Below are 22,901 nucleotides of genomic sequence, written 5' to 3'. Positions count from 1 at the left end.
ATAATTCATTTTTATTACGAGAGCCGCACTGTCCTCACCATCTCGCACGCACAGAGCCACACTCCCTTATTCATACTCTTAACTCCTCAGCTCCGAGAGCGCCTGCATTTTCTTTGGGAGCCGCTTGGAGGTTCATTAATATCATTAGCATTTAACCCCCTCCCTCTTTCCATCTCCTCCCCGCACATGGCTGACGTCAGACCCCGCCAGGAGTTGGGGGAAAAGCTAAGTGGGCCAGGGACGCCCTATTCCCCTCCCCGTGGCTGCCTGTCAGAGCGCTTCTGGAGATATTACAGGGGACCCAGTCCGCAGCGACAGGCACAAAGTCACGGGGTAATGAACTTCGGGAACCCTTTGCCGCTGCGTGCTTGGCTCTCCCCGGAAACCGGGAGCTGGCCTCCTGTTCCCTCGGAAGACTTCCCAGCAATCTAGTTTTTCCCACTCCGCGCTCGGATTTGGGCAGCGCGGAGCCCATCTGCCTGAGGCTGCGGTTGTGTGTTTCCCTTCTTTCCGTAAAAGAGCAACGGTCTGTAGAGATCTGCCCACACTCTGCCTGCCTAATGTAGAGGGAGGAACTGAAGACTGAGAGACAGGAATGGGGAAAGAGAGGGATTTTGCCCTTTTTGCTCCGTAGAAAGACCATTTTCGTGTCTCCATCTCTGTTCTTCAATACCCTTCTCTTGCCTGTCCTCCCTTCTCCCTCGATCTGCCTGTCCGTCTCTCCATTTGTCTGTACATGCCTGTGTCCATACCAAGCAACATTCCCAGCAGCTGCGGTTTTGCAAGAGGCGGGAAGAAACTTAAGGATGCTTAATTTTCCACTGTGGAACGAATTCTGAGCGCCCGGGGAGCAGCGCAGCGCGCAACCGACACCCACCTGTCCGGCCCCGGAGCCTCCCAGGCTGGAAGGCGGCTGGAGAGCGGCGGCGCCCGGCGGCGAAGCGGGCGTTGCCGGCCGGGACTCGGGCAGCGCCCACCAACCGCTCCGCCCCGGGACCGCCAGCATGAGCAAGCCGGCCGGATCAACAAGTGGGTACCTATCGGGCCGCTGCGGGGCTCAGGCGCGCAGGCTGGGACGGACGGGCGGGCGGGGTAGCCGGGGAGGTCCTGCTCCGATCTCCGAGACTCCGAGCCTGGGAGAGGGACTCCAGCGGTGTGTGCGCTTTGGCCCAGCTCCTTGTAGACCATGAGTCAGTGCCTTTCGTGGTGAGGGAAGAACAATTTCGTTACCTCTGGGTTGCTTGATTCCCCCCTTTCTCTGGTATGGTGGGAAGGTTGCGACCCAGGCCGCCCAGCAGTCCCGCGAGTTGCCTCCACTTAGCCGCCAGGTGCGGGGAAGAGGGGGAGGAGGCGGCGGGGGCGGGAACTAGGCCGCAGCCCCAGGCTGCAGCACAATAACACGCTCGCTCAAAACTCCGAGCTCCAGAGCGCAAAAGCAACTTTGCGCAAAGCGGATTTTGAATGGAATGCTTTGCACCCCTTTTCTAGCTATTTCAAATAATCCTGCAAATTGGGAAGCAGAAACAATTTAAAAGTCACATTTTCCTTAATCCTAAATCCGCGTAGGTCATAACTGGGGAATTTAAAGTATGGCGAACCGCTCTAGCAAAGAGAGGACCAAATCCCTAATCCCAAGGAGTTTTCGAGCGAGAGCTCGGCAGAGGCAGGAGAGTGCGGCCTGTTCCCCTCCGCGCGCTCCTCTCCTTCCTCAACCCTGCTTAGCTGGAGGCTCTCCCTTGGAACTCCAAGTCATGGCTGATCTCTAACCGCCCCTAGACGCCGGAGTGCAGGTCTGAGTGTATGTGCGAGGGCTTTTGCGTGCTCCTTGCCTGCGGACCCTGAGAATGTGCAGGCCAGAGCCGGCGCTGGGCCGGCACGGCCGCAATGACAGGGTCTCCATGGGGCATTTCAGTTCCCGCCTTCCGGTGGCCCGGGGCTGCGGTTTCCAGGGTCCAAGGCTGGGGGTGGTCGCTGCCGAAGTCCCCACATCCCGGAGTGCTCCCGCCGCCCTTGTCGTTTTCGCTTATGGCATTTTTGGCGCTTGTGCTTTTCTCAAACACCCCCTCCCCTCACTCCCGCTCATTGTCCCAAGCCTTTGAAAGTTGGGAGAGTCCGAGATACTTCTGAGGACTGATAATGAAGTCCCACTTGAGTGGGATGCAATTCCTCCCCTCCCTCTCAAGAAGTGGGTTGTGTTTTTATTTTGTCCGTTTGTTTTGGTTTTGGGCGCTGCCATTTTAAAAATTAAAGTGAACGTGAACAAGAAGAAAAAAGGAGAAATGTTTGGAACTAAGGCGGAGGGAGGAGAGAAGGAATCTCAGCTGCCGCCCGAATCAGAGCCGACCCTGGTGGAGGACTGGAGTTTCCAGTTAACCTCGGGCCTACCTGGCCCTCGCTGTTCGAATCTCTGGGAAAGGAGGCGAGCTCGCATATTTATTGTGGCCCATGTTGTGGCGTGTGTGCGTCCTTCCCAGGAGGCGCAGAAGGAAAGCCTTCCTGGTGCATTCCGAGCCTCCACCGCAAAAACTGAAGCCGGCAGGCCTCGGCAGGCCTCGGTGCTTGCTTGCCCCGTGACAGGTCCTCGCCTCCTTCCCTGGAAGTAAGGATCCTCAGACCCCTCGCCCACTTGGGGTGCGCAGTCGCCGGGGTTGAGGAGCCTTGAAAAGTGAGGCCTCGGAGGTGAGGGAAGGGGCGGGCACGAACTGGGTTCGCTGGAACCGCGCCCGCATGCTGTAGATGGACTAGGACGCAGGCGGACCGTTCGGACTTTTAGGAAAAAAGGCAGAATGACACTGGGGAAACTTTGGAGCTTTCCAGCTTCCCAAGAGCCTGAGTTGGGCCTCCTAAGCCTCGAGCCCGACGCAGGTCCGGACGCCTCCGCAGGAGTTTCTCAGGCCCGCAGAACAGCTGACCCCGCCCGCGGCGCCGCGCCATCCAGGCCTTCTCCAGACCGGTGGCGGCAGCGGGGCCCAGGCCTGCGGCCCTCGGGCCCCGAGCAGCGAGGGGGTCGGCGCGCAGCGGGCGAGGTCAGGGCTGAGCCCGGCCGCGAGGTCTGCAACTCCCGCCTTGCTCGGATTCGCACAGCTGGAGAGCAGAGCGATGTCACCCGGGAGACCCGCCTGGGTGGTAACAAGACCCCGGCCAGTCACCCCTGCAGCCCAGACTAACTTCTTTCAACAGCCTCTGATGGTAATTACAGTAATCGAAGCTGCCATATATCTTTAGGCAATTATGACACACAAAAAGCCCCGAGGGGACCCCCTGGCGAGGGAAGTTAAGAACGGTTTTCCAGCCTCAGGAAACTCCCGCCTGCCTCACGTCGGAGCTCGCTCGACTTGCTAAATGAGGGGAGCTTTGCAACGGGGTCAACCAGCTTGTCTCGTGACCCAAGTCACCTTAACGTGGCTGGGTGGCGGAGTCTGAGGCGCACACCCGCTCTGCCCCGGAATTTTCGCGTCCTCCCCTCTGTGCCCCGCCCCAGGTGGGTACGCCTGTCTCTAATCTGCCCCGGGAGCCTCGGCCCGGAGGTTTGCGCTGGGGCAGGGCCGCCCTGCCGCCGTGGCGGCCCCGGGGGGGGGGCCGTTGGTCTAGGAGCCCCGCCCCTGGAGCCCGAGTAGCGTCGCCCGCCCCTAACTGGTCCTCCCTCCACCCCGTCGGGGTTCTCCAGAGATGCATGTCCCTGGCCTCCCGTCTGGATGGGGGGCGGGAAAGAGAACCCCCACCACTGCTCCTCCCATTAGCTCATCTTGGCATCATCAAAACTGCCACCGGGAAGAGGAGGACAGCTGGGACGACAGGATGGCTGGACCTCAAACACGGACCCCAGCTCAGCCAGAGCGTTATGCAGAGGAGAATGGTTGCAAGATATGGAAACCAAGTTTACTGCTTTCCAGAGTGAGGGCGGCTGCTGCGCGGCCGTTGAGTTCCCTTGGGCGCAGTGACAGGTCCGAGGGGGTGAGGGACAAAACCCGATGTCGCCTCCCCTGGCTTTCTACAACCCCCTCCTTCCCCCAGCACAACCTCTCCTCCCACCCTGCGGGAGAGGGGGCGCCGAGGCGGTGGTCGCCGCGCCGCGCGCCTCCCCCGCCGGCCTTTGTCGCCATCCGAATTCCCATGCTACTTTTTTTGACGGGTCACTGGTGGCTCTATAGGCAGGTGCTACGGCGGGGTTGTAATTGCCCGGGCCGAGCCTGGTGGTTACCAAACCCCCTCCCCAACCCTGCCGCCCGCGTCCTCCCCGCCCCCACCCCCTGCAGCTCCTCGACGGCCGCGGTCGGGGGTGCGCGCCCGCCCGATGCCTCGGAATCCACCGGCGAGTTTCCACCCTGAGGCCTCGGGCCCTTCCTGCGCGGCGCCCTCGCCTCCCCTACTCCCCTGGACCAGTCGTCCTCACCCTTGCCTCCCATCACCCCAGCCTAATCGTGGTCCCTAACCTGAGCGCTCCGGGAACAAGGTGCCAGCTTCACAGAGGCCAAGCCGGAGGCCGCCCGGGCCCAGACTGGAGGCCTTCGGGCCGGTAGCAAAGGGAACATTAAATGTAAAGAAGTTAATTATTAACTAGTATTGTTAAATATCATCATCATCGTTATCAAAGTATTAATTAAGTTAACCCTTTATTTAATACTCCCTTTTTTTGCACGAGGAAGGATTTCAAAGTTCTTATGAACCACTTCAGGCTTGTTGGACCCTTGAACCTTATAGAAAAATAGTTCCCTCCCTTATAACTTTTCGAATTTTACCCTCTCCCTAACATTCCTCTAGGGTCCGCGGCCATCCCAGGCTAGAGGGGATTCCAAGGCTATTTCTCTTAAGTCAGGCGACTGTCGAGGCCACAGAGGGTGGGGGCAGTTTAGGGAAACCAGTCAGAACTTTGAAAGAATCGGCCTCAGACAGCGGTGGAAAAACAGAAAGCCAGGGACCCCCGCAGGATCTAGTGTGAGAAGGTAGGGCTTTAAGGAGGAAGACGTTGGGGAGTCGAGGCGGAGGGGTGTCGTCCCACCCTAACCTGCCAGGGAATCGACATACTTACAACACTCTCCTCCTACTTGCCTACCTCGGTGCTGGTTACTTTGGGGAGAAAAAAATTTTTTTTCCTAAAAGAAATTATTTCTCAAAAGCGATCCATCAAGCATTATTTTAAATAGGTAAAGTGAAAGTTGGGCAATTACCACTACCCTTATTATCATTAATAATCCTAGTATTAGCATTACAATAATAATCCTAATAATAACAACCGCCCGGCAGCTCAGAGAAAACTCGATTGCCTTCCAGCTGCCATCCCTGGTTCCAGCCGTGTTTGTTTTTCTTCTTTTCCCTTTTACATTTCAAGTTTGTCTCCTCGCGCGCTCACTAACAACTTTCTCTGTTAAATGCAAGAGCAGGAGAGGGAGGCGGCCAAACTTTCCGCGGAGCAGAAAGGCAGCGGCGGCCGTGCTGCCGCCCTGGCCTGCTGTAATCTTTTATTCCAAAATGGGTTTCGGCGATTAGAGGAGACCCAAATACATGTAGCGGTGCATGAATAATGCTCATTGTAGGAAACTGACACTTGCTCAAGGAAAAAAAGTTTGGCTATAAAATCACTTCATTATTTGCTTTTACCGCAGCTTCGGTGCTAATCCCTTCAGAGGTCAGATTGCTTAGCATCTCTCTCTCCCTCTCCCCTTTCCTCCTTCTCCGCCCTCCTCTCTCTCTCACCCCATCCCCCCTTCCCTGTCTTTCCTGCGATTTCAGGCCGTATTTTAGATATCCCCTGTAAAGTGTGTGGCGACCGCAGTTCGGGGAAACACTATGGGGTCTACGCCTGCGACGGCTGCTCGGGGTTTTTCAAACGAAGTATCCGAAGGAATAGGACGTATGTCTGCAAATCTGGAAACCAGGTACCTTAGCAGGGCTGCGCTGCCCCGCTCCCCTCTGCCGCCTCCCCTTCCTTTGTTTGTGCCAAGGCCTCCTCTGAGTTTCCAAGCTGCTGAGGAGAGACTAGGCCCTGACCTCTCCTTTCCTCTCCCCTCCTTCCTGCCTCAACTCTCAGTGGCCCTTTTGCTTGGGAAAGGCAGAAAGAGGCAAGGGAAGAGAGCTGAGTTTGAAGGAGGAAAGCTGAAGTCCCAGCGTCTCCTTACACCCCCTATCAATCCCCGCCCCCTTTTTTTAATCCTCTGACAGTTTTTGACACTGGGTAAGGCCCACACCCAGTGACTATAAAGCCAGCCCAGAGGATCTAAGGAACTTTAGAATCTAAACCACAAGTGCAGGCAGGTAAAAGGGCTATTTTATGTCACTGCCACCCCAGTCCCATTCCTAGCAGCACCTAAGTTCAGTGCTCTGACCCAGGTCTGTCCGGGCAGAAGTGAAAGGCACAGGGCATTTCAGTCAGCGAAGTGAGCGTTGGCTAGTTGGAACAGAGAGGATGTGCTGTATGAGGGGCTGTGCCTTCAACTTCAGAGAAGCAGGGCTGCTTGGTAGTGGGTAGTGGGGCTTCAGCACCCATGTGACTTTAGTTGGGCCTTGTCAGAAAAGGGCAGAGTGAGCAAGAAGAGAAGGTGCCCAAGGAAGGAAACTGGGAGCCTCTCCACGGTCCCCAAATCTTCACTTTCTCTGCTTCTCTGGTTGATTCTGTTTTGATCTTGAGCAGGCAGAACTGTCTCAGAGAGACAGAAGAGTAGGGGCATGGGTTGAGTGTGAGCCAGAGCTTCCAGAAAGAGTGAGCAGACACCTCCCCCTGACTCAGTTTCCAGCTCAGTAGTAGGTTTATTTCAACCTAGGAGATCAGCCTTTTGGTCCCACACTTGGCCTTCTCCTTAGCCAGGCACACAGACCCTAAATACAGAGTGACAATCTCCACTCCCAAGAAGATCCTGGAGAGTGCAGTAATCAGAAAACATCCTTTGGTAACCAAAATACTAAAACGTTTTCACTAATTAATATATATGATACACATATATACATACACATATATTGTCTGGTGCTAGTGAATTGTTTATCTTTTTCTGAACCTATGTCTGCTCATACCAATTTCTGATAGATTTGGATTATCAACAAAAACAAGAACAAGAAGATGCTGCATTTGGATAAGTTATTTTGAACTCTCCAGCCCTGTTACCTGTTTAATTGGGTCCATAGCTCTGTATCAGTTTCTCTCTTCACCATATGGACACATCACATTATATACACACAGAACTGTATCCCAGTAGCTCCACAAGAATATGAGATTACTGTGGGTCATCAGACTTGAGCAGGCCTCTACTTAAGTTATCTTTTACTTTTATGCAATGCACAGAATTGGGGAATCAAAACCTCAGATAATATGCTTGATATTTTCAAAGGGGCTGGCTGTCAATTCACACATATTGATGTCAGTCCAAGTGCTTGTAAAGGAGTGTTGATAGACTCATCAGGCATGGTGGTCCTCTTCTTACACAGAGAATAAATGGACCTAGCTGAAGTGCGCATCTTTCTCTCAGGCTCCAGATATTTATATACATTTGATCTGATTTGAAGACACTTCTAGGAACTAATGAAGACTTCTGTTATGCATTAGTATGTTTATCAGAATACTAGGAGGATAACATTGAGGATAGGCATATGATTGCATTTAATAATAAGTTGTTTAAACCTTTTTACATTGAGCTATTACACTGGCCAGCAAAGATGACCTGAAGAATTCAGTTAGGAAAAAAATTTATTTCCTTTCTCTCCTTTATTCTAAGCTTAGGTAAACAGCATTCTAGTTTATTATTAACAGTAACGAGGATGTTTAGAAATTATTATGAACTTCTGCTCTACCTTTATTTTAAATAAATCAACGTATTTTAAATCAGAGGGGTGTGATCTCATAAAACTGTGTGTTTGAGTGTATAATTTTTTCCTAAGGGATATTTCAGAAAATTTGCTTACTCCAAATTCAGAGTATATGAATTTTGAGATTATGAAACAAAATAAAAATACATTTATTTTATTCTCTTTCTTCCCACTGTAAATGTAAAAGTAGCAAGTAGTATAAACAGAGCACCAAACTTCTTATGTATTTACTGTGTATAAAATACACATGTAGACATGACTCTTTATGAATCTATGTATATGTTCTCTCAGTAATAGCACCTAACGCTGAGTGAATTCCATTAGAAATTTTCTCTGTTTTCCTCTTTTAATGGCCAATATTTTTCCAGAAAATTGCATTGGATAAAACATTTATTTTCTCATGCATCTCAAATAAGTATTTCTAAGGCACAATTACCTCTTTTTTTTTCAGTTATCGTGCTAATATTCTCAATCTATGTTATCATTTTGTCAGACAGTTCATCACATTATCTTCCTGGTCATATTTACATGGTGGGCATTTCTAGAATTTGTCCAGGCCTTGGGCTCTTCCCTTCCCACTCTCACATCTGTAAGCCTTGCCCTCCTAACCACTCTGGCTTCTGCCTCACCTTCCAGAAATGGCTGTGTTTCTATGAATCTGGGCTAAGGCTAGTCTTTAAGACAACTCTCAACATGCTGGTCAGAAGCATGGCTTGGAGTACAAAGGCGAGAGAGGAAAACAGGAGAGTGGAGAATAATGGGAAATATTTATCTGACAGATAAATGGGCTCACCCAGAAAGTGACAGAAAGAGGTAGACTCAAGACCTGAAAGTGGAAAGAATAGTTGGTGGGAGGGGGACGTGGCAGGGGTCCTGGCAGGCAAGCCTGCTCCTTGCAGAACTCTAAGGCCTCCTCCTCCAGGGCAGGTCGCTGTCTTCGGTCCTGAAAAGTCTCGCCCCGCTCCAACCCCTCTGCGCCTGGCGGAAGTTCCCCTCGGGAGCTCCTCCCCACGCAGCGTAGTCTGGGCAAACCAGGTGCTCTGACCCTTCACCTGATTTGAGAAGGACTTTCCTTCTTGTCCGCTTTCATAGGGTCAGGGGCTGGTCCTTTTGAAGTAGCCCCAGGAATCCCAGCCCTTTCTCTTCCTGGCCCCGCTGGTGCCCAAGGCCCTCGCGTTTCGCGGACCCAGGCTTGCAGCTCCGGGGTCTGTTGCGGGGTCCGTACCCGCCTCAACGCCTTTTCCCCGACCCGGCGCCGGCTTCGCGTCCCCAGTCTAAATGTCCTGGGGGCCGCTGACCGCCTGCGCTCTGTTCCAGGGAGGCTGCCCGGTGGACAAGACACACAGAAACCAGTGCAGGGCGTGTCGGCTGAAGAAGTGTTTGGAAGTCAACATGAACAAAGATGGTAATCTATTTATTCTTAGTACATCTTTTTATCCTTATGTTGGTTGAATAGTAAGTAAATTATGTGTACAGAAAATAATGGCACTCCTATGCATGTAAATCATCTCCTGAGCATTTCTTTCCAGGTGCTGGGAATTGGCCTCCGGCTTTAGTCATCTCCCTGCATAAGCCCCACCCTCACCCCACTGAACTCCCCAGGGCAAGACCCATGCCCACGTGGGACACTTGCGCCTCACAACCATCCCCACGAAGCCAGCGTTCCTGGAGTCCCCACTCTGCTGGGGACCCGCATGTGACATTCCCGGCCTCCCATGCTGATTCTTCTTCTCACCTCTCCTTGCAGCCCTTTTGTGGTCAGACTTAAGCCTATTAGCCTCCCGCAGGGTCTTGCTGTCTGGATACTCTCCTGGAGAGGATATCTTGGGGCCTAGGAGACGGGTTCAAGGAGGAAGGGCAGAGACACGAACACGCGGAATGTCCACCCCTTGTTTGTAGACTCACCAAGATTACAAAATCAGGACGGCCGATCTGAGCTTTTTCAGGGCCTTCTCTTAGTTCTAAAGAAAGGGGCTGGAGGGGCAGAGTGACGCCAGTGGGTGCCTCGGACACCCAGCTCCCAGAAGGCTCTTAAAGGCGCGCAGCAAGAACTAGGTCGTCAGGATGCTTCTTGGGCTTAGAGTGCAATCCAAGCTCGTGCCCGGAGGTGGCCTGGCGAGGGCGCCCCAGGCCGGAACGTGGCAGGGGTCTTGGCTGGGAGGGAGGGATGGGGCTTCAGGACTGGGTGCGGAGTGGGCTTTGCCCGGACGGAGGCCTGGGCAGGGTGGCATCTCCACGAGGTACAGCGCCCACTGGGGAGAGTTCCTTCCTCCGCGGCGCAGGAAGCAGGAGGGAGCGTCCAACCTGTTGAACTTGTGTATTGACAAGTTGTCAAGCTCGTCGAGCGGAAGATTGCCCTGAATTAATTTGTTTGTTTAAACTGTTGGTGGTAATTGTCACATCTCCCCTGCCTTCCTCCAGCACACTCTGAGAGGGCTTTCCCTCGTCCCATTCCCCAGCGGACCCGGGCTCGGGTCCTTTTCTCCTGGGGTCCTCGGAGGCCAAACGGCATCTCCAAGTGGGGCGAGGGATGGAGGTGGCGGGGGGAGTGGTCGTCGAGCGGATTGGGAAAAGTGTGTGCAGAGACGCTGTGCCTGGCTGTGCGCAATGCTCCCTCTACCCTTGGTTGCGGTGGAGACCCAGCTACTCCTGCCCAGAGGGTCTCTGGTTTCCCTGCTACCTTCCCTGGGTGCAGAGGAGCCCTCAACCGACAGAGAACACACCTAGTTTTGCCTGAGGCTCGGGTATTAGTGTGACACTTTGGGCCGGGCTGCTCTTCTCGGCTTCAGCTTCCTTATGCAAACAGTGTAAGGGTTAAACGGTCTCAGAGCGCCCTCCACCCTCACATTCCTTCTCCCTCCTTCTCTTCACCTCCCGGGTGCCCTTGCCTGTCCAGACGCAGCTTTTGGCCCGAGAGCGCGGCAGCGTCTAAGTGTCACCGAGTCTCTGATCTCGGGCGTGCGCCGGTCTGTCTGTCTCTGTAGCCGTGCAGCATGAGCGGGGGCCTCGGACGTCCACCATCCGCAAGCAGGTGGCCCTATACTTCCGTGGACACAAGGAAGAGAACGGGGCGGCCGCGCACTTCCCCTCCGCAGCACTACCCGCGCCGGCATTCTTCACCGCGGTTACGCAGCTGGAGCCTCACGGCCTGGAACTGGCCGCCGTGTCCGCCACCCCTGAGCGGCAGACCCTCGTGAGCCTGGCTCAGCCCACGCCCAAGGTCAGTGACCTTGCTGGGCCCGAGACCTTTCCGAGTGGAGGGCGGAGAGGGGCGCGCCCATTCTTTCTCAGCTGGCATGGCTCAGGCAAAAGATGGAGAGAGAGAGACCTCACGGGGTGCTCGGTGCTTCGCCGAGCCCTGCGGGGAGCTCTAGACCTCCCTCTCTCCCCTGTTGAGCTAGGGGTGCTCAAATTTTAGTGTGCAGTAAAGTCACTCTCTAAGCTGACTGCAAACGTGGCCGCCTAGGCCCATCCCCCTTTCAGCAAATTTGAGGTGGTGCCCAGGAACCTGTATCTTTAGAAAACACCTAGTGTAAAGCCCTGGCTGAACTAAGAGGGCAGCCTAGGTGTTCCTGGAGGACAGAAGAGCAGAGATTGTTTTTAGAAGAAAGAAGTTGCCTGCAGCTGGCAGAAGAGCCCCTGAATTGCAACTGCAGGGGTCTAATCTCTTGGGCAAAGCCATGGGTCCCTAATGCAAGAGAGAAATGTGGAGCTCACCTTGTTAGGACAGTTTGAAGAAGTTGGCTTCATTTCCCACTCCCCGTACTCTCTTCTGAGCCACATGAATTTACACGAGAATTGAGCCTCTACTAGCAGGGACACCGCCAGAACCACCTCAAAAGGCTGCCACCTAGGGACTACCTTCCAGGCTTCCAGTTGGTACCTACCCAAAGCCCCCACTCCAGGCCGAGAAGGGCCCCAGATCTCTCTCCCCAAGAGGAGGGCCAGCTGCAGCCCCACACTGCAGGGAAGCCAAACACCTGGGCACACGCACACACACAATATTTAATATTGCTTTCTTATCCTTGATGTGTATAATAAGCTTGGGAAAGTAGTGTTATGAATATGTCGTCAGTTATGAATGGGAATGCTCTATGAATGATTAAGATGTCTAATTGAAATATTTCCATAATATACTAATCCTTTCTAAAAATACTCATATGCATGTTTGTGTTTGGGATGCCTATTAATTTATACTTTCTCCACATCTATTTTTATTTACTCAAATGCAAGAAGCTCTTGTCTAAATTGGGAGACAGGCTTGGCACTTGGCTCAGCCTGAGGAAAATTTGCTGCAGGGGATAGAAAAGCCAGATGCCCCTCTTGAAGGAACAGGCCGCCAAAGAGTGGAAATGAGCCTCTCCCATCAATTATTATTCCCCAAACTCTATAGATATTCCTATCTCCTTCACTGGTCTAATTAGAAAATTTAAAATTTGGCTCTTCTTGCAAAGCTGCAGTTTCCTTACTCCCTGTTGTTTCTCTTTCTTCCCCACCCAGTACCCCCATGAAGTGAATGGGACCCCAATGTATCTCTATGAAGTGGCCACAGAGTCAGTGTGTGAATCAGCTGCCAGGCTTTTATTTATGAGCATCAAGTGGGCTAAGAGTGTTCCAGCTTTCTCCACGCTATGTTTGCAAGACCAGGTATGACCAAGAGGGCACTGAGCTCTTGGGGGAAGGGGGTTGGGAAAGAAGCAACAGTAGCCAGTCTTATGAAACTAGAGGTTACCTGGATAAATCACCAAGGCCAAGCATCCGTTCTTAACAGCAGTAGGAAATGATTTTTCTTAGCTTCTTGCTATGGGTTCAAAATAGCTAGCTATGGAATCCTTACTAAGAAATGTAATTATGTTATTTCAGGAAAGTTGGATATGATCTAAAAAAACCAAATATACAAGACCATTGTCTTTTTTTTCATTATCTTTTTTTAGTTTAATTGAAACAGCAAATTTCATCACAAATTTTAAAAATCTTAATGACTTTTAAAATTGTTAACAAAACAATATTTTCTTAAGAACACTGGAACTGAGAGACAGAACGTGATGAGAGTATTCCCTTGTAAGATTTTGGGAACTAGTCTCATTATTTTATATTTGCAGCTTTATATTTTCCATTGTGATGTTCATAGTTTTGGCCACTGATTGATCAGCATGAAGGATTAAAGAGTGCATTGCACACCTCCCTTGATTCTTTAAATGCTTTTAGAGTTTTTGTAAACAAATAGGTCTGGTGCATAATCCTGTGGTTGTAAATGACATTAAGAGGGAGAAAACAAAGTATGTGCCTTTAAAATTGCATCGTACCGAAACTCAGAAGTTTTGTTGTTAGGAATATCAGAAATGGCCTCTGCCAGAATTTTTCTGCCCTTAAGGGAAAGACATAAAATGAAGTATTCACAAAAATTGGCCGTCACCAGCACATTCATGGAAATTAATGACAAATTTCCCAAAAGGCTAATAAGTAGCTCCAAAAGCAAAGGATTTGTTTCTTTAATTCATTTTATACCTAATTAAAGCATAATAGTGCCCCTTAATATGAAGTACATTTCCTACAGAGAGCCCTGGCAATGTGCTCAAAACATTTAATCTTCTAACCTGGGATGTTCTTTTTTTCATGGCCTGGACTTTCAGACATGGTCAGAATTAGACATTGTTTACCTTGCATTTTTAAAGTATTATTTTCTGTATTTAATGCAATAAAACTGAAAATAAAGCACTTTGAAAATTAAACCTTTTGGTCTAATTGTGATTTTGGTTACAAGCCTTCACAATTCAGCCCTTAGCTCTCAAAAGGAAATCCTCTCACATCCAGAACTGACTGGTTTTTGAGAGATTTTTCAAAAACAAATTTTTCAAGATGGTTAGTTTCTATCTTTGACCAGCTTTACTGGTTGACTCTGACCATTTGCTGTGTGTGTGTGTGTGTGTGTGTGTGTGTGTGTGTGTGTGTGTAAGTTGGCTATTTTTTCTCAAAACAAGTATTTGTAGACTCTTTAATCCAAACAGAATTTACTTACTGTCTGCCACTTAGCCCTTCGGCAGAAACCCTTTAACAACAAGCAAACTGCAGTGAAGTGGAATCCAGTACATTAATTTCGAAAAGGAGCCATATTTTCATTTTAAATATTCAGTAGCACATTTTAATAGAATGAAAATGACAAGCACCTTGATGCTGTCCACTTATGAGTCTCAGAAAAATCAGGCAGTGAGATGAGGTAAACTCAGCAAAACCTGATTAACATAATTACACCCTGATTTCCCTGCATGCCTCTTGGGAATTAGTGATCACTCTCCCAGCCCAGCCCGCTCAACCCTCCAGGAAGATGGGGGCCCACATCTGCATGCTTAGTCTGGAATCCTCAACCCTGATAATAACATTTTCTATGAGGGGAATCCACCAGCTGTGCTGCTGGTGACATTTCATAGAGCCTGGGTCTCCTGAGAAGTTTCTAGGTGGTCAGGAACAAATGGATGCAAGAACAAGAAGGGTAAACTCTTTCCCAAGGGAAGCAAAATTTGGGGAATTGGAATGGCTGACTCTCAAATGCATGTGCTTAAGTATAGGCACCTTTTAATAAAGGAAAATATGAGAAAATAAGGGAAAGCTAGAATATTCAGAGGAAGAACTATCAGGACAGGCATTTAAAACACTTCTTAAAATGATGGAAATTTACATATTGAAATTGTTTATAAATTTATAAATTACACACTATATTATATTATACATCTATTGTATGACAGCTGATGCTTTTGGAAGATGCTTGGAGAGAACTGTTTGTTCTAGGAATAGCACAATGGGCCATTCCGGTTGATGCTAACACTCTACTGGCTGTATCTGGTAAGAATTGCACAATTTAATGACTTTGTTGTAGAAATTACCATAAAAATACATTACTGAAAAAAGAACAACATGTAAAGAATAACAAATTCCTGCTGAACAATAGAGTATACCTGTCATTTATAAATCTATATTTAAATGCAAATAATGTTGTTTTGTTGTATTCATGACTGCTTGCATTGTTATTTAAATGCAAATTACTGTGTTTGTTATCATCCAAGAGAAGATTTTATATTAACTTTCATACAATATAGCCAGTTTACATGGAATCAGATATCTTAGAGTGACAATTGAATAGATATTGATATGCAGGATTTTGTCAAAAATCAATATTAAATCATGAAAATGCCTTCATGTTAGAGCATTTATTGCATATTTTTATTCTAGGCATGAATGGTGACAACACAGATTCCCAGAAGCTGAACAAGATCATATCTGAAATACAGGCTTTACAAGAGGTGGTGGCTCGGTTTAGACAACTCCGGTTAGATGCTACTGAATTTGCCTGTCTAAAATGCATCGTCACTTTCAAAGCTGGTAAGCAGACACAAACTGCTGTCTCTTCTCCTTCCCCAGTTTTGCCATCTCACTAATTCAGCCACCTCCAAGTCCAAAAAAGAGGTGATGGTTTTCAAGAGAGCTGATACTCTTAGTCTGACTCCATTTTCGATAGCCATGGAACCTGCATGTTCTTCTGCTGGCCATCCACTTCCAGAGAGTGCTTTCCCCATCTGCATTTCCTGTGCTGCCTATCACAATTTCCTGGTCTTCATTTCTAGTTCCTACACACAGTGGTTCTGAACTGAGAAGTTTCCGGAATGCTGCCGCCATCGCAGCTCTTCAAGATGAGGCTCAGCTAACTCTCAACAGCTACATCCATACCAGGTGACCCTTGTTTGCCTTGAACGTGTACTTAAGAAAATTGCTTCCATTGTGAATGTGTGAGCAGACAGCAAAAAGCCAGTTCAAACATTGTGACTAATTATCCTGTTGCCAAGCCAGTTAATTTAATTAGAATCTGTGTCCTCACGTATTTCGAAGGGTAGGTGAGAGGAGCAAATCAAATTACATTACGAAACTGAAAGCACTGCCAGACACCTTACACCTTTCCTGGGTTAATAAGTTGATCCATCAATATAGCTGAACACATTGAGGTGAATGGGCCCAGATGTGAGCAAGGTGAAAAATGAAGGCTAAAGTGTTATGTTAGTTGATATATTAGAGAGTGGTCACATGATCCTTTAAAAAAGGCAAGTGCCTTTCTTTGGATGCCAATCCCAAATAGAAGGACCAGAGAACTTTCTAAAGTGGTCATCTTTAACCCCATCGTGACTGCTGTCTGGCTTTGGTGATTGGTATCTGTTGACTTATTTTGAGCCATAGGACCCACCATGTTACTTCTGGCCAAGCAAAGCCCACTGGCAGAGGCTGTTCTTGGCTATTGGTAGAAACTCTCAGTCACTGGGGTTCCAGCAGTGCTCCTCCTGGCCCACCAAATGGGCACATCCATCACGAGGTCTACAGACTTTCTGATTCCATTTTCAGACGAAAAAAGCAAGGCTTTTAAAGAGCAGTGAAACCTTGCTAGCTTCCTAAGTTAGGGCTGCAGTAGATCTGAGGTTAGAATAGAGTTGCTCTTCTTACTTATTCTCTAGATCTTGAAGAGAAGCCCATGGAAACCAGTCTCTATCATCTCAACATCACCCATAGACACTAGGCTGGGAGAAACTAAATCAAATGGGTAGAGGCAGTTAATGCTTCCATTACTGAAGGGGTCAAAGAAACCCCAAGTCACCTGTATTCATTTGGGATGATACCACTTCTGCAGGGATCTCCTTATCCTTTTATAAATCCTCTTTTGAATACTAAAGAGTAAAACTGTTCCCTGTCCCAGAGTCATTGAATGTAGCTTTTCAGAATTCCTATTCCTGAAAGCTTTAGGCTTCACAGTAGATCTTCAATAGCTGATAGCAACCAATATCTATTGAGTGCTTACTGTGTGCCTTACAACCCAGCATATTATGATTTTCCCTAAAAGCAGGGGAACAAGTAAATTTGTAAAATGTGAGTTTAACAGCAACAACAAATTGTTCCCTGTCCATGGAATATCACTGAAACTGTGATGAGTGGTAGAGCCTGTGTATGTTTTTCCAAATTAAAGTTCCGTGGTTTTAAATTTAAAATCCACATTTACTTTCAGAATGTATATAGTAAGCACTTACATTTGTTCAGAATTATAAAATGGAACAGTACATAATTTGGGCACTTTTTCCCCACTAAAAACTAAATTGTATATCATAACTGACCTCTGACATTTAGAGTCTTTAAGGTATAAAGAACATCACACCAGGAGAATATGATGCTAGGTATTGATTCAGTCAAGCCTTTGCTGAGTACTCGCTTTGTGCAGGGTGGCTGGTGAGCACTGTGGAACACGAGAAAGGACAAAATACTACCCATTATCGTTACAGGAAGTAGGCAGAAGTGTTACTCCAACTCAGACCAGGGATGAGAAAAAGCAAAGTGGGGAGTGAGAGAGAGAAATTCTCAGAGGGAGTGAGAAAAAAAATCTGCAAAGTCTGATGCATCGAGAAGACATGTGAGCTAGTTCTTGGATTCCAGCAGGAGAGAAGGGGACCAATAGGAGGCAGAAGAGGGGCTGGTAGAGGTGCCATGGAAGGTGTAAGGAGTAAGGGAGAGGGAGTAAGGAGGGAGTAAGGCGAGTAAGGAGAGAGCCTGACATTTCAGGAGCTGCTTCTAGGACGACCTGAGAGAGTTAAACCACAAATTAACAGAAGTCTAGTTTAGAGAAATGACAAGTATACTACTTCTCTGTCACCCTCAAAACAAGGAAATTATTCATGGAAGAAACACATCTGCTTTGACGTGAGCCTTTCATTTCATGATATCAGCTACAGCTAGAATTTAATACTAATATCTAGAGTCATACATGTGACAAAACTGACTATACCTTACTGCTTAGCTCCTTCAAATCAGCGAACATTCTCCTCTAGCACTTTCCTGTCTAGAACAATAAAATCTGAAATTGAGAAGTTAATGTGGCAAACTGAGCTAATTGTGCATTAATTGTTAAAGCTGCAAACTGAGCTGATTGTTACAGCCCGGTAAGTGATTTCTCTAATTACCTAGGACACGAGGAGAGGGCTAGAAATCGGCATTTCAAACTATATACAACTACGTGTAACAACTATATATAACTACATATAATGATAAACAATTTAGTTATATATAATAAACTATATAACTGACAATCAAATACCCGAATCCGTGACAGACACAGAACACTTACACCTGGAAAGAAAACTTCCAGTTATGTATGCTGATGGATGAAGTCAAGGGCAAAGATACCCTACAAAATAATTTTGAGCAGTCAGAGAGCCCCTCTCTTTCCTTCTCTCTCTGTCTCTGTCTCACACACACACATACACATGGTTATTGTTTCTGGGTAGTAGAGTACTCCACATATAATAAACACTTAATTTGTGTTGACTGACTAACCAGCCCCTTCCTAACTAGAGAATAAAAGAAGTGGGTGAGTAGGTGAGTGGATAATCTACTCACAGAAAATCAAGAGTTAACTGTCTGTGGAGTCACCAAAATACGTCCTTTCTGAAAGTAGTTATTTCCCACAGTGTTTTCTCACTGTGGGAAACTTCAGCATGTTGGGTGGATGCTGCAGACACAGTGGGGGCTTATCTAGGCAGCCACTGCTTCCCACCCACTTCAGGGGGCTTCTCTCCTCTGCCTGCCTGAGAAGGGAAACAGAGCTGTTGAAGAGAGTAAGTGGCCAAGGTGAAAGGGAGACGTGGGCCTTGGGAATACTTTCCAGGAAACGTAGGAGATGTTTTTGGCAAGTAGAGTAAGCGGTGGGATTTATGTATTTTTTAAATGTAGAGAAGCTACACCGTGTCCATACCACATTATTAAAGGTGGTCTGGTGGTCCCTGTCCCTGACCATGGTGGTCATGAAGCTGGGCAGTGAAAGAGCCAAATGAGGTCCTCAGAGGCCCAGAATGAATTATCAGCCTCGTATCAGGTTGAAGAGAGGGACTCTCTTGTGCCCAAAGCTAAGAGACAAGCATGAAAGTTGTTCCCCTGGACTCTGCACGGTGGGGTTATTGGGCAGTTAAACTCAATGTTCAGCTACCTAACTCCTGTGTAGGAATTGATATCTGTCAGTTTCTAGCACCTGTGGCCATGGACTGAACCTGGCTGAGTCACAGATAAGTGTCTCCAGAGGTCAGTCTTTTGGGTGGTTTGTGTCAGTGGAGGGAGACCTCCTGGTAGACTGTATTGACACCTGATTCCAAGCTATTGACTGAAGACGCATCAAGGCAGTGAGGAGGTGGCTTATAGGCATCTAAAGGCAGCAGACAATTGAACTTGCACATCTGAGCACAGATGTACGTTGGACATCAAGAGAGGAAATTGTTCAGCAATTTCTCACATCTTTAATTATATGCCAATTTCATTGACATGAAAGTTGGGTGGCACTGCCAGCCAACAGAATTTAGTCTTTAATTTGCAGTGTAATAAGGAGGGAATTATTCCTGAGAGTGACTAAGTATAGTGCCTGAATAATAATTTAGAGAATTGCTTAGAAAAGGAATCCATTTTATTTGAGGGAAATAGCCTCATGAAGGAGTCTTGTGAATCAGACACTGTGGATGTTGTCACTAGTTTTGTCACCAATACCATTGGTTGGTTTCTACACTGGCAACCTTTTATTATTTGGTCTAAACTTAGTACCATGTTTCTTAAAATTACTTTTTCTCCAAAAAAACTGCAACCCCTGTGCTAATGAGGAGACAGTCACCGTGTGCTTTTGGCAGCATCATTATGTTCTCCATGCCTCAATTATTCCACCTGCAAAACAGGGACAGTAGTGCCTGGCTAGGATTCTGTAGTATGTTATTAAAGAGGCTGAATCAGGAGATTAAGCTGAAGATGGTGTGTGTTCAAGGATGAGATATTAAGCCTGTTAGTGATGGATCTTACCTTGCTTTCATGGCTTCTCCTATTCCAGATATCCCACTCAACCCTGTCGCTTTGGAAAACTCCTGTTACTTTTGCCAGCTTTACGTTCTATTAGTCCATCAACCATAGAGGAAGTGTTTTTCAAAAAAACCATCGGCAATGTGCCAATTACAAGACTGCTTTCAGATATGTACAAATCCAGTGATATCTAAGCTCTCCAAGTCCCTACTTTTCAGGATGGGACAGTATCTGATGAACTTCTACCCATGGAGAACAAGCCTCAACTAACAAACCCTTCAGGAAGCATAAACCTGGGAATGTGTAGCCTTCAGGAAAAAATGTCAATTGACACAAAACAATTCCAGTAGCTCTGACCTGCTGCCTCACCCAGGGTGGGGTGGCCTGGAAGGAAAAGGGGGTGTAAGAGGACCGCCTGAGCAGAGAGGACTCACTGCTACCATGCCCTGGGAGGGGACCGAATTCGGGGTTGCCACAGGCCAGGCCATTCTGCCTCTTACCTGGAAGATCAGGCTGATCTATCAACAGCTGAAACATAAGTAGAACATTTTTTTTCCCTTTTAGCGTATAAAGTTGGGTAACCAAATATAGTTCTGTGTATAACATCATACAGCAGCCTTCAGAACTATCTTATGTTGAAGAATTTATTTCAAAAATAATGGTTAGGTTTTAAATCAAAAGTTTTATCAAAAGTTTCCCTTCTATTGTACTACTTCATAAAGTGGCCTTCAGAACTGAGTTAATAAGTGAAAGGTAGCTTATGCTGTGAGATTTGCTTTTTCTCTCTCTTCTTCCTTTCTCTTTCTTTCTTCCTCTTCCTCTTCCTCCTTCTCCCCCTCCCCCTCCTTCTTCTTCTTAATACCATAGGCCAGGCAACCTTGTCAAAGGAATTGGTGGACGAAAATGAGATTCTCACCAGGACTTCAGGTTGGATAACATCTAAAAATAGAAGAGCTTTACTAAAAGAACACAAGTCGAGGGAGGATGAATAAAAACAGCAAAACCAAATAAAGTGGAGATGAATGATGGAGTGAGGCAGACTGCTGTCCCATTAACACAGTGCTGAAACCAAAGGCAATGGGGGTCCAAACTCGTGTTTCAGCGAGTCACACCAGACAGTAAATGAACAGAGACATGAGACCAGAAGGAACTTCAAGGAGATGGATGCTAAAGGGCTTCTTGATCCAATGCTAACAGCCTGAGACTCTTCAATGCCTTTCAGAAAACCGGTTTCTAGTAAAGCTTTGAATGCCTGCACGTGCACACACACACTTCGTCCTACACTATAAGCTGCTCCTTTGGTATAAATCTCTACTTATGGAAATGTAGAAACAAACATTTTTAAATAGCTGCTGTACTTTTCACATTTTGATTTATTAGGTACTAGCACTGAGGAAAAACATTCAGCACTTGGACTATTATAGGATGAGTAAAACTTTCCTTGTATAAAGTGAATTAACTGATTTGTGAAGTTAAAAGGTTGTACTCATTGTATTTACAAAGAATAAAAAATATATTGAATTTAAATGAACTCTGCCTGATTTCTTAGCCTCCCTCCCCGGCTGGTTCTTATCTACCAGTTACAAGGCGGCGGCGGCGGCAGCTGGTGTAAAAACTGAAGCTCAGAGCACTGCAGCCTGAAGAACTGAACCACAAAGGCAATTTCCTTTTTACAGTGAATCCCATGTAGAATGATGAATAAAGAAATAAAACATAAGATTCTGTTCTCTGCAGCTCTCAAATGTAATTGCATCTGTTAGAAAAATTGCTGTGTGAGGAAGAAAGAGGCCGATTAACAGAGTCTTCATTCACTCACTCCTCTGTTTCTAACTCTCTTGCCAACATTTCAGTCCTGACCAGGAACTTAAAATTATTTAATGAGCAAAAAGATAAAGTGTGAAGAACCATATTGGTGAGTAAGATGCGGAAAGAGCAGTAGAAAGTGCATTGAGATGTTCCCAGCAAATCTCAGGGCACTGGTCCCACAGCCAGAAGCCAGTGGTGGAAATCAGAGTTGCCCAAGGACATGGGCACTATGCGTTCCTCCTGGGCAGCAGCTCCAGCAAGAGTCTGGAGCAGAGGCACTAGCATCTCGTGGCTAAACTGACTTGGCAGATAGCATGTGTGGAAGTTCAATCAGCCATCCACTCCTAGTCCACTAATTCCACTGAGAAAAAGAACTTGGTCTTAAAGGAAAGCAAGCTACTCAAAGATTTGTACAAGAATGTTCTTTACAACACTGTTCATATTTAAGAACTAAAATGTCCACCAGCAGAGAATAGATAAATTGTGGTAAATACAGACAGTGTTACAATAGTTCAAGTGAATGGACTAGAGCTGATGTATAACATTGGTAAATCTGGAATATGGTGTTGGGGGAAGTGAATCCCAGAGGATACATACAGATTGGTTTTAATATAAAATTTTGCAACCTACAGAACAATAGTCCACCATGTTTATAGATATACAAATGTATAGCATATGTTTAAAACAAACATGAGTATGGTAAACACTAACCATATGATAGTGGTTACCTTTGGGAATGGATGGGATTGCTGAAGGGTACCAAGAAGACCCTCCCTCAGATGTTTCTGAAATGGTTGATTTCATAAGACAAAAGAGAATTGCAAACAAATATAAGTTCAATGACAAGATTTGGCAAAGATGAGCAATGGATTCAAGGCTGTTCATCCATGTATTAATCAAGTTTTACTTCAATAATGCTGAATTACAACCCCCAAGACTTTTAACAACAAACTTGTATTTCTTGCCCATGGGACTGCTGGGCTGGGCACCTGGCTGCAGTTTGGGTTCAAGTGGGCTCCAGTGTTTCCTCATTCTGGACTAGCATCTTCCTTAGAGAAACTTCTTCGCATAACAGAGTGCAGAAGTGCAAGGGGCTGAGCCAAACCATGCGAACACATTTAAAGCTGCTGCTCCCGACATGTGTGTTCACTTTCCACCAGCCAAAGCCAAACACATGGCCAAACCCAACCTCATGGGGTCAGGGAGTGTACGCTTCTCGAGGAAGATGAGGGGGGGAATCACTGACAAAAGGATAAAGAAGATGTGGCACATATATACAATGGAATATTACTCAGCCATAAAAAGAAACAAAATTGAGTTATTTGTAGTGAGGTGGACGGACCTAGAGTCTGTCATACAGAGTGAAGTAAGTCAGAAAGAGAAAAACAAATACCGTATGCTAACACATATATATGGAATCTAAAAAAAAAAAAAAAAAGTCATGA

At 47.2% G+C, this 22,901-nt stretch overlaps 1 protein-coding gene across 2 annotated transcripts; it reads left to right on the top strand.

Moving 5' to 3' along the window:
• Positions 1 to 337: 337 nt before the first annotated feature.
• NR2E1 (nuclear receptor subfamily 2 group E member 1) lies at positions 338 to 21,151 on the top strand. Of its 2 annotated transcripts, none has more exons than XM_060030584.2 (9): positions 338 to 1,029; positions 5,731 to 5,876; positions 9,112 to 9,199; positions 10,779 to 11,014; positions 12,295 to 12,441; positions 14,538 to 14,634; positions 15,022 to 15,171; positions 15,414 to 15,519; positions 20,518 to 21,151. In XM_060030584.2, the coding sequence occupies exons 1-9, from the start codon at positions 1,005 to 1,007 to the stop codon at positions 20,555 to 20,557; spliced, it is 1,035 nt and encodes a 344-aa protein (XP_059886567.1). In that variant the 5' UTR covers positions 338 to 1,004; the 3' UTR covers positions 20,558 to 21,151. The 2 variants fall into 2 exon arrangements, with proteins under 2 accessions (XP_059886567.1, XP_059886565.1); XM_060030582.2 differs by having other exon boundaries at positions 19,682 to 21,151.
• Positions 21,152 to 22,901: the final 1,750 nt, after the last annotated feature.

Source organism: Delphinus delphis, chromosome 14 (genome assembly GCF_949987515.2).
Source record: "Delphinus delphis chromosome 14, mDelDel1.2, whole genome shotgun sequence".
Lineage (NCBI taxonomy): Eukaryota > Metazoa > Chordata > Mammalia > Artiodactyla > Delphinidae > Delphinus > Delphinus delphis.
The sequence above is the reverse complement of the archived record's forward strand: the minus strand, read 5'-3'. Positions and strand labels throughout refer to the sequence as shown.

What these genes read in the sequence shown, in the direction of transcription:
- NR2E1 (XM_060030582.2), top strand. Translation starts at nt 1,005, where the DNA reads ATGAGCAAGCCGGCCGGATCAACAA. An exon ending in CAAGCCGGCCGGATCAACAA is followed by an intron (nt 1,030 to 5,730) that starts GTGGGTACCTAT and finishes CTGCGATTTCAG; the next exon opens with GCCGTATTTTAGATATCCCC. An exon ending in CGCTATGTTTGCAAGACCAG is followed by an intron (nt 12,442 to 14,537) that starts GTATGACCAAGA and finishes ATTGTATGACAG; the next exon opens with CTGATGCTTTTGGAAGATGC.